The 11,755-nt window shown below is 35.3% G+C and overlaps 1 protein-coding gene across 1 annotated transcript; it reads left to right on the top strand.

Annotated features, from left to right (window-relative positions):
• Positions 1–3,700: 3,700 nt before the first annotated feature.
• LOC125496657 (uncharacterized) lies at positions 3,701–4,966 on the top strand. Its single transcript, XM_048642178.1, has 3 exons — positions 3,701–4,000; positions 4,200–4,674; positions 4,830–4,966. Exons 1-3 carry the CDS (start codon positions 3,701–3,703, stop codon positions 4,964–4,966), a joined length of 912 nt encoding a protein of 303 aa, XP_048498135.1.
• The last annotated feature ends 6,789 nt before the right edge of the window (positions 4,967–11,755 follow it).

The raw sequence follows: 11,755 nt of genomic DNA, 5'->3' as shown, positions 1-11,755 counted from the left end.
GCTAGATTTTTAGTCATTTTTGACCGAATTTCTAGTACATTTGCTTTCACCTTGTTTTGCCATGTTCTTGATATAGGTGAAACTACTAAGATGGCTACGATTTGTAAAGTTGGAAAAGGTAGCAATGAAACAAAGCACACATTGATAAATGGTACGCTTGCACCATTCCCCATGTCCGCTCGCACAAAGGAGCACATTGCACAATGAAATCTTGAACAGAGAACTTCAAATGGACATAACTTTCAAACCACAAATCGAATGAAGGTAATTCCAGTTGGAGGTGAAAGCTCGTTTCGATATCTTCCAACGACTGGTCATAAGCTTGATTTGGATATAAAACGAAGAAGTTATGCTCGTTTTAAATTGAACTGTCCGGTTTGAGGCAGAATGGTGAGGTGCGCCCGCACCTCTGTTTGGTGCGCTCGCACCTCATCTTGGTGCGCCCGCACCAGTCTTTTCCGGAAAAGGGAGCTCGTGGCTTCATTAAACGAGTTTTTGTTTTATTTCGAAGAGTTACGCTTTCATTCTATTTTTTGCACACAACTTTTTAGGGTTTGGTATTAGAGAGAAAACATTGGAGTTTTCATTGGTAATTGAGATTAGAGATCATAGTTTTGTGATTCGATTTACATTCAAGGTACTTTTTATTCAATTCAATTCAAAGTTTAGTTTTTATTTCATTCTCTTGGTGTTTGTTTATGTTCTCATATTATTTAAGATCTTCATTCTTTAGTTTAATAATTGCGATTTCTATTAGTTTAATAATTTCTTAATCATGTTTAACCTTAGATTAGTCATAGATTCATTGTTTAATTGCTTTAACTCCATGATTAGTGAGTAGTTTCATAATCTAGGGTTAGGGTGAAAGTATGAATTAGGGTTTAAATATGATGTTGATGTGTTGTGATTATTAGAGAATTTATGCATTGATCTTGGTGTTTTGAGACCTTAGGATAGATATTGATCACACTATATACTTTGGTATTTTGATTTCAAAGTTCTTAAACCGGATTTTGAACTCTTTTATCATCCCCAAGAATCAACTTAATTTCCATACCAAGATATTGGATGGAAATTAAGGGGATCCTTCATTAGGGTTTTCCAAACTTATCGAATCTCTTAATCAATTAACTAAAGACCATTCGAGAGAGGATTTAGTTGATAGATTAAGCGATTACTCTTGAGGACCATTCGAGAGAGGACTCAAGTATTTTAGAGGAGAACTAAACCTTGCATAATCGTCTTTGTTGCTTCACAATCGCATTAACAATCATCATCCGTTCTTATTCATACTAGTAGCCTTAACTCTAGTGTCTTTATTTGATATTAAACTCGTGATTTTTTGCTTGTTCTAGCTGATAGATAGTCTTAATTTGTTACCAAACATATTTCAAACCCCAAATTACCTTCAATTAGGTAGTCTAGACTGATAAGCTCTAATCAATCCCATTTTCCCTGTGGATCGACCCTTAACTTGCCTTACTATTTCCTTAGTAGTTGCTTGTTAGGATTATAAATATTGTTTGGGAAGCGGTTCTTAGTGCCTGAACGACACACTAAAAACCTCCTATCAGTTCATCCCAAAATTTCCGCATCTGCAGATCGTATGCCGAACTAGAGCGAACTCACAGATTGCATTGCTTCAGATGAAGATTTTTATTAAGGCAAAATTAAGTCAAATCTGCGATGTTTACATTTCTAGGGTGATATGTATTTCTATTAGAATTTTATGTTTTTCAGAAATGACTTGTAAGTGCCGTTTGACGAAATATTAATGAAATCCCTTTTCTTTCAAAAAAAAAAGTATCAAAAAAGGCAAATAAAATTCCCCCTCTTTGAAAATTAATAAGAAGACAATTTTATCATTTTGCCCTCTTTAATACTACTTAATAAAGCAACTCCATAAGTTTGCCCTTTTAGTGACACCTAATAAGGCAATTTATTTGTTTGATATCATGGAAAAAAATTTAAAAGACAATTAAAAAATTTTGCCCTCTTTGAAAAATATTTAAAAAAGAAATTTATCTAACTTTGTCCTATTTGAAAATTAATTAAAAGGGCAAAATACTGAATTTGTCCTCCTTGGTAAAGAAGGAAAAAAAAGAAAAAAAAAAGACAAAAAAGGTATTAAAACAAGAAAGTTCAAGGTATGAAGAGAACGTTCTACAAAATTCCCGCAAACAACAAAGTTCATGGGTTGAATATGCAGTCTCTACTAAATTTGTCCCAAAAAATCTTCAATCTCCAGTGATTTTGGCAGAAATCTTCAATCGTAATTTTCAATCGAACATTGAAAGGGAACTGTTTTTGCCCTGCTTGATAAAGTACAAAGAAGGCAATATCTAATTTTTGCCCCGCTTGATAAAGTACATACAGGGCAATATCTTATTTTTGCCCTGTTTGTTGTAGACCAAATAAGACAATTGTGTTTGTCTTCCTTGTTTTTGAGCATAGAGGCAAAAGTATTTCCCTTTCTGATGATCATAGAGGGCAACTTTATTTGCCTTAGTTGATGAATCAAAGAGGGCAAAATTTTTTGCCCTTTAATTATTGGATCAAAGAGGGCAAAAACATGAGTTTTGCCCTTGAAACCTAATACAACGGGGCTAAAAGGGTAACGGAAGGACAATTTTAAAATTGTCCTCGTAGCCTATGAAAGCAAATTTTGTATCAAAGAAGGCAATTTTAATTGCCCTCTTTGAAGCTGTTTGTGGTAGTGGTTGAGTATTACTAAGTACTTGCATCTGACATGATAAAAACCAAACAATTACTTACGTGACAAACTAACTTTGTAGTATCTCTTAAGATAAATTGTTTAAAAATAATTCACTTTCAATTTTATATCATATCAGCATGAGACTTATAGAGTCATATCATGAATAAATTTATTTCAACTGAGTTAGCTAATGCTTCACTGATAATATATACTATAAATATAAAATTCTTTCTTTTGGCTAGAAAATTTTCACGATACTCTCTATGTAGCACAGAGTGATAGTGTCACCTAAGGTAGCAATTTAATATAGCTAGTTTTACCATTTTATTTCCTCCGTCTCAAAATATAAGTCTAACGGAAATTTATTTTGACTATATATATCTTTTATAATTATAAAAAAAATAAAATAAGTTGTACAATTAGATTTGTTTTGAAGTATACTATGATAACATTAATATATTTATAATATCTATACAAATATATTAAAAGGTATATCTGATAAATATTTTAAAAGGTATATCTGACAACGTATATATTAGTGTAATATTGTATATACACAAGATAGAAAGAAATTCTAATCATATTAGATCTGTAATATACCTTTTATATATATATATATATATATATATATATATATATATATATATATATATATATATATATATAATAACGTTAGGGTTAATTTAATTAGGTTAACACAATTATTTTCCACACTTGTACATGGATTCACAACCTAGGTTAAATTATTTTGTTTCCTTCCATGTTTCCTTTCTTTTGGTATGCCGTCCTCCACCATGGACGTCGCCCCCGCCGACATATCGTCTTTCGCTTTGCCTCCTCCATGACGCAACAACCACATGCGCAATTGGCTTCGGCCATCATGCTCTCCACGTCGGTAGCTGCTGCTGGCTTCTCCAGCCCCCAACCTTCGGTGTCTGCCTCTTTCTTTGCAGCCACCTCCTCCACGTCGTCGTCAGCACACTTATGAGGGCCTCTCCTCAATTTCTGCCTGGTTTTAACCACCCGGCACTGCAGTTTAACAACCCGACTACGCCTACAGTCTCGAATTCCATCTCGTCGCCGACTTTTAGTCTTCCCCAATTGTCTGCCCCTAATCTCACGAACTTGATAACCATAACTCTCTCCTCTCTTGAAGATTATCTTCTATGGAAAACTCAAATTACTTACCTACTTCTTTCGCATCAATTACTTGACCTTGTTGATGGTACTGCTTTTGTTCCTTCTGCTATTGTGATTGATGAATATGGTAATTATGTTCCTAATGTGCACTTCTATGAATATCTTCGTATTGATCAACGAACAAGTAAAATCATGGATTTTTGCTACTTTATCTCACGATGTTTTTGTTGATGTTCATGATTTGCACACTTCTGTGGATGTTTGGAATCGATTACAATCTTGCTTCATGCATGCAAGAATGACTAGTTGTATGGAGTTAAAGGGATGCTTGTCTCATATTTAGAAGATTGAATCTCAGTCTATTGATGGTTATTTATGTGAGATCAAAGTAATAGCTGATTCCCTTGTTGCAATTCAGTGTCCTGTGTCTAAACAAGACTTAGTTCAATACACCCTTTTTGGTTTGGATCGTGATTTTGTGTATGATCATATTGTTACCACTTTTCTTCATCATCCATTTTTCCTTAGTTTTGATGATTTGCGTCCTAAGCTTATGCTTCATAAACAACGTCTTAAAAGCTCCAAGGATGGGTCTCATTCATCTTCTCATCATGCCTTGGTTCTTGTTCAGTCCTCTAGTTCTGTTTCTTCTTCTTCCAATAAGAATAATTCGTGTGGTAGAAATAAAGAGAAGAATAACAAGAATAAAGAGGGTAATAATGGTCGCAATAACAACAATCGAGGTACTGGTGGTAATAACAGTTCTCGTGGTTTTGGTAATAACAACAACAACAATGCTAATCGGGGATGTCAGAATGGTATGATAAATATTCTGACTTGTCATGTTTTAGTATGCCTTCCATTGATTCTATTACTAATGGTCTGTCCTCAGCAGGTATACTTCGCCTAGTGGCAATTTAAGCTCTACCCCTACTTCCGATCTTGTGGTCTTTTCTGGTTTCGGGTTATCAAGCTGCTTATGGTCCTCAAAGATTCGATTCCAGCTTTGTTCCTTCTTCCTCAAATAGTGTCACTCGAGCCTTAGCTGCACAATCTGTTGGTGGTGAAGCAAATGACCCAGTTTGGTACCCGGATCCGGGAGCTACATGACTCCTCGTGATGGTAAGCATTATGCTATTCTTCCCTACACTAAGTCAAGTTCTCTTGTAGTTAGAAATGATACCTCTCTCCCAATTAAAAGTGTTGGTAAATTGACATTTAAAACTTCAAGTCGTCCTCTCACTTTGTATTCTGTTTGCTATGTCCCTAATCTGAAACATAATTTATTATCAGTTAACAAGTTGTGTTAAGAAAATGATTGTGTTGTGTGTTTTGATAAAACTTTTGTTTCTATTAAAGACAAGACAACGAGGGAGCTTTTTGCTTCGGGAATCCAGTAATCAAGGTGTCTATCCAATTCAATCCACCCTTGTCACCCATGAGTCATCTGTTCCTACTTTTCTAGCTACTAAGGAGTCTGGCGCTGTTTGGCATGCTCGACTTGGGCATACTTCATTTAGAGTTTTAGGATGTTTATGTTCAAATACCCCTATCTCATATACTTCTAAGTTTCATGATGATTGTGTTGGGTGTAAGTTAGGAAAAATTCATCGATCACCTTTTTAACCTGTTGAACATATTTCTCCATATCCATTACATAAAATTCATAGTGATCTTTGGCAATCTCCTGTTTTGTCGAATCAATTTTATAAATACAAGTTTTGTTGATGATTTCTCGCTATATTCATGGGTTTATCCTTTACATCACAAATAGGATTCTTACTCTCAATTCCTTGTTTTTTAAAAGATGGTGGAAAATTTATTCAATTGCAAAATTAAAATTTTCCAAAGTGATGGAGGTCGGAAATTTGATAATTCCCTTCTTCTTCAGCACCTTCGTGACAATGGTATTGTTTTTCAAAAGTCCTATCCACATACTCAAGCTCAAAATGGTGTTGCTGAACACAAATGTTGTCATATTGTTGAAATGGCCCGTCCTTTGCTTATTCACTCTGATTTTCCTGCTAAATTTTGGGTTGATGCTTTGTACACTGCTGCTTATACCATCAACAGATTACCTAGCTCGATTCTAGGGGGTGTCTCTCCTTTTGAAAAACTTTTTCGTTGTCCTCCTTCCTATTCATTTTTAAAAACATTTGGTGGTGCGTGTTTTCCTTTGCTTCTGGATATCAAAATCAACAAACTTCAACCTAACAAAACAATGTGTTTTCATTGGATATGCTGTGGATTATAAAGGTTATTGTTGTCTAGATCCTCTTACCAACAAGGTCTATATAAGTTGGTTCCACTTCTTCTGTGCCTTACACATCTCCCTCAATTTTGCTTGTTAAGTGGACTCCCACCAACGCTAGTCATATGCCTCATGTGCCTTCTATATATTGTACGTATTTCCCCCTTAGAGTCGTCTAGTTCTTCCTCTAACGTTGTTGGGCATGCTCCCATTGTGCCCCATTCCCTTCCCTTGGCGATACAAAGGCGCCTACCATCACGCTAAGCACAAAACCCCCTTCCCTTGGTTTTTCTGATCAGCTCGCTGGGAATTTATCTGTCAATGGGCCTGATCCGCCTCTCATTGAGGCCCCTACCTGGCTCGCTGCTTGTCTAGTAGCCACTCGATTGCATCCATCGTTCCCTGGGCCTATTGCCATGCCTGCTGGCCCACCAATGTCCCATGGTCACTCCCACTCTCCTGGACCCACTTCTTCCTTAATTAGGTCGGTCGCTTCGACTAGCATGCTCACTCTGAATTCCCCACACTATTCTTCTTTTACCTCCACTCCTCCATCCTCTAGTGTTTTATCCTCTTCCCATTCCCCTGATGTGCCCCTATCTTCCCAAGTGTTATGTACTCCTTCGGTTGTCTTAAATCAACACCCTATGGTCACTAGGTTAAAAGATGGTGTTACAAAGCCAAAAAATTTAAATGAAGATGATGTCATTGAGTCCAAACCCACTAATTTTAAGCAAGCTTCTAAAGAATCATGTTGGCGCCAAGCTATGTTAGATGAATATTCGGCTTTGATTAAAAATGGTTCATTCGTCAATTAGATGTCAAAAGTGCTTTTCTTCATGGTTTTGTTCATGAAGAGATTTATATGCGTCAACCACCAGGTTTTGTTCACCCATCTAAACCCACACATATTTGTTGTTTGCGTAAGTCCATTTATGGTTTGAAACAAGCTCCTCGAGCTTAGTTCTCTCGGTTCAATAACTTCTTACTTTTTATTGGTTTCAAGTTCAGCAGCTGTGATACTTTAATGTTCACTCTTAAATTTCTTGGTCATCTTATTATACTTATTTTATATGTTGATGACATTGCTCTTACTGGTAGTAGTTCTGCTCTTGTCCATAAATTTATCTTTGTTCCTTCTTTTCAGTTTGCTATGAAGAATTTAGGGGATCTTCATTATTTCTTAGGTGTTTAGGTTGTGCGTACTCCATCTGGTTAATTTTTGTCTCAAAATACGTATTTCTCTAATTTACTTTCGCAAATTTCATCTCCATATTGTTAAACCATTTCGCACACCTGTCGTATCTCGAGTTACATTGTCTCTTCTTGATGGACAACTTCTTGCCGATCCCAAAGATTATCATAATATGGTTGGTTCTTTACAATACTTAACTATGACTCGTCCTAATATTGCTTATGCTGTTAATATGGTGTCTCAGTTTATGCATGCTCCTCGTACTACTCATCTTCATGCTGTGAAAAGAATTTTCAGATATCTGCAGGGCACTTTGGAGTTTGGTCTTTTCTTACATAGCATCAGTTCTCCCACTGTTGTTTTTGCCTTCTCTGATGTAGATTGGGCGGGCTGTCCAGATACTCGTCGTTCTACTACTAGTTATGCTGTTTTTCTTGGGAAGAATTTGATTTCCTGGCGCTCAAAAAAGTAACCTACTATATCTAAATCCTCCACCGAAGTTGAATATCGAGCAGTTGCGTACACTGCTGCTGAATTTTTTTTTTGGCTCCGACAACTACTTGCTGATCTTGGTTATTTCCTTCGACGACCCGTGCTCTTGTATTGTGATAATGTTTCTGCAACATATCTCACCACTAATCCAGTTCATCATGATCGAAGCAAACATATTGATGTAGATTACCATTTTGTTCGTGAAATGGTTGCCAAAGGAAATCTTCTGGTTCGTCATGTTCCTACTCAGTTGCAGTTTGCTGATATGTTTACCAAAGGCCTATCTACTGAGTTTTGTTACTAATTATTGTTCCAATTTATCTGTTGTTTCACCCCGTAAAGCTTGAGGGGGTGTATTAGTGTAATATTATATATACACAATAAAGACGTAATTCTAATCATATTAGGTCTGTAATGTACCCTATATATATATATATCATAATGTCAGGGCTAACCTAATTAGGTTAACACAATTATTCTCCACACTTTTACAATATACACGCCACGTGGCATCTCTCTTACTCTACTAGAATTATCTAATGTGTACATATGCAACAAGATTTGAGCTCGTGGCATCTTGCTATTATACATAGCACAAATACCATCTCAACCAACTTTTAATCATGCTCTAAATGTCCACATTATTATATTTGTACCTTTTATTGATGTTGAGCTCTCTTTAGTATTTTTAAATGCGAATGGAAAAAAAAGGCATATCAAAATCGGGAAAAATTACCACCTGGGGAAATGCCCGGGCCAGATACTAGTTTATTAACATAAGTTGAGAGTAATTAACGGTTAAAGTTCAACATCGAATATTGTGTGTGCCTTATATTATATTCAAAAAATGGAGTACAAAAAAAATTGATTTTCTAGCTCATCATATATCATATCATATAACTAATCCATAAAGCATAGAGTACACGAGGTCACAAACCTTTTTGTCCTTATTAGATGGTATTTGTCGCGCTTATTATATGCCATGTCAATTATTTTTTAAAATAAATAGAGTTTTAACTTAATAAAAATACATATATAGAATTTAGGATAAGAAGAAATAGAATTTGATTTACAATAAAATACTTAATAAGTATAGTAAATCAAGATTCCATTCATGATACTCAAGTGTACTATGCTCATGGTACTCACGTGTACTATGCTCATGGTACTCACGTGTACCATGCCATGGTACATTCAAAGGCATTTTCGTAATAATATTACAAGATTAGGGAATCTCTTTCTGCTTCTCACTATCTCATCCTCATTTTCATATAAATCACACAAAAATGCACAGTTATGAAAGAGATTTCTCAACAAATTCCATTCCATAATCTTCAAGTCCTCCATACATTATCATCTTCTTAATCTTCACCATGTAGTCAACGTCATCTTTCTTCTTTCAATTCTTTCTCTTTTCTCTTTCTTCTTTTCTCACACTTACACACCAAAATTTTACCCAATCTTCTCTCTCCTCCTCCACATTACAACCTTCATATCTACAATTGAATTCATAGATTCATCACCAATGGTGGGGAAAATTTCGCGGCATACGTTTTGTGCAAACCCTGAAATGCATTCTCAAACATATATTCGTCCTATTCATTTGCTCTTGTATAAGTGTAATGATCATATATCTTCGGTAATTTGGAAAAATAAGCATAAATATTTGCTCATTTGAAAGTTGTATTGACTAGATTTAGAAAGTGCAAGTAAAATAAGCAAAAGGTTGTTGCTCATCAATTCAAAATGAGCATTTGTGTGTTGCTGTACTTGCTCAATTGAGCATGATATGGATTAATCCAGAATGAGTAAATACGATTCTACACATTTGTGAAAATCAATTCAATTGTTTTCTTGGGAAAATGAGTAGAAAGTATTTACACTTATGTCAAATGAGAAAAAAACTTAGCACATTTAAAGAAAATGATCAGAGTAGGGTCATTTAACATGTGCAAAAAAAGGTTTGTTCAATTTGCAAAAATTAAACTTAAAAGTATCTAGTGTAAGGGCAATGGAAAAATAAATGAAGGAGCTTCTTTCTAGAAGATACTCTCATGCTCATGTGAAAGTGGAGGAGTTTAGAATCCAGCTTCAAAACACTCAAAGCTCCCCTATATTAGTCTATGATGAACAACTTCAACAAGAAGAGAAGGAGTTATGTGAAAAGCTGAGGCGCTAGTCCGGAATAGAAGAAAGCATTCTCAAACAAAAATCAAGGATCAGTTGGTTATCTCTTGGAGATGTTAATACTCAGTTTTTTCTTCACTGTTGACAAAGTGAGGAAAGCTAGAAACATATTTTCTTTGCTTCATAATGATCAAGGAGATGTTTTTAGTTCAATTGAAGAGATTCAAAAGGAAATTGTAAACTTTTACAAGAAGTTGCTTGGTACTTGTGCAAGTACTTCACCTTCTATTGACCTGACAACTGTTACATCAGGTACAACTTTGAGTGTGGATGCTAGAGCTTTACTTATTCAACCTGCAACTGTTGTTGAGATTGATAGAGCTCTTTTTGCTATTGATGATGTTAAAGCACATGGAATTGATGGCTTTAATGTTGTTTTCTTCAAGAAAAGATGGCTAATTATCGAGCATAATGTGTATAATGGGGTACTAAAGTTTCTGCAGGGCTCTTATATGCAAAAGCTTATAATACTACTGTGGTTACTCTAGCGCCTAACATCTCTACTTTATTGGCTAAAGATTTACTTCCGATTGCTTATTGCACCATTATCTATAAGATAATCTAAAAAACAATCAATCATGAATGCATCCAATTATTCATGAGGTGGTTTACTGTTCTCAAGCTGGTTTCATTTCAAATAGATTTATTGCATATAACATTTTGCTGGCTACTAAGTTTATTAGACGCTATATAAGGGCTCATGTTTCCCCCAGATGTGTGATAGAGGTTGATATTAAAAAGGCTTATGACTCTGTTGAGTGGCCATTTCTGGAGAGTATGTTGCTTGACTTGGTTTTCCTACTAAATTTGTGGAGTGGATAATGGGTTGTGTTAGAACTTAAAAGTGCTTCTTATTTTATCCTTTTGAATTACATTCCTTCCCCTTGTTTTGAAGCTAGGAAAGGCCTAAGGCAAGGAGATCCTTTGTCTTCTTTCCTTTTTGCCCTGAGCATGGAGTATCTCAGTAGATACCATGGTGAGCTGAAAAATAATTCTGAGTTCAACTTTCATCCTAAATGTGAAGGATTCATCTTAATTATCTCATGTTTGCTGATGATTTATTGTTATTTGCTAGAGCATACCATAGTTTAGTTACAAAGATTATGGCTGCTTTTAGAAAATATTCTTTGGCTTCTTAGTTAGAAGCAAGTATTGAGAAGAGTAGAATATATATTAGTTGGGGTTTCTGATTCTGAAGCAAGGAGTATAGCTAATGTTGTACAACTTCCTATAAGTGAGGTGCTTTTTAAATACTCAGGAGTTCTTTTATCTGCAAAGAAGTTAAATTTTTCTTAATGAAATATATTGATTGATAAGATTACAGAGTGAGCCAAAGGATGAATGACTGAAACTCTTAGTTATGTTGGCAAACTGTAGCTAATTAGGAGTATATGAGTAAGATGCAAAACTATTGGGCTCACATTTTCCCATCATCCAAGAAGATCATTAAAATCGTAGAGGGTGTGTGCAGGAAATTATTATGGACTGGGAAAACTATGGATTAGGAAAGCTCCTAGTTCTTGGAGTGCTTTCTATAATCCTAAGAGTACCGATGGTAAGCGCCTTATTAATATGGCAAATTGGAACAAGTCGGCTATATTTAAGCTCTTATGAGCTATTACTTTCAAGTCTGATAAGCTTTGGGTGCATTGGATTAATGCTTATTACATGGGAAGGCAGCATATATACAGTGTTGCTGTTAATAGCAACATGTCTTGGATTTTGAGAATGATCATCAGTTCAAGAGATCTTCTTGATTTGGTTGGAAGTTGGG

Source organism: Beta vulgaris, chromosome 4 (genome assembly GCF_026745355.1).
Source record: "Beta vulgaris subsp. vulgaris cultivar EL10 chromosome 4, EL10.2, whole genome shotgun sequence".
In the NCBI taxonomy this organism is placed as follows: Eukaryota; Viridiplantae; Streptophyta; class Magnoliopsida; order Caryophyllales; family Amaranthaceae; genus Beta; species Beta vulgaris.
Note: the sequence above shows the minus strand (reverse complement) of the source record. Positions and strands in the feature narration are given on the sequence as shown.

Coding starts and splice junctions, on each gene's coding strand:
- LOC125496657 (XM_048642178.1), top strand. CDS start 3,701: ATGAGGGCCTCTCCTCAATTTCTGCCTGGTTTTAACCACCCGGCACTG. Junction 4,001..4,199: donor ATGGTAATTATGTTCCTAAT/GTGCACTTCTAT, acceptor TCTCATATTTAG/AAGATTGAATCTCAGTCTAT. Junction 4,675..4,829: donor TAATCGGGGATGTCAGAATG/GTATGATAAATA, acceptor CGGGTTATCAAG/CTGCTTATGGTCCTCAAAGA.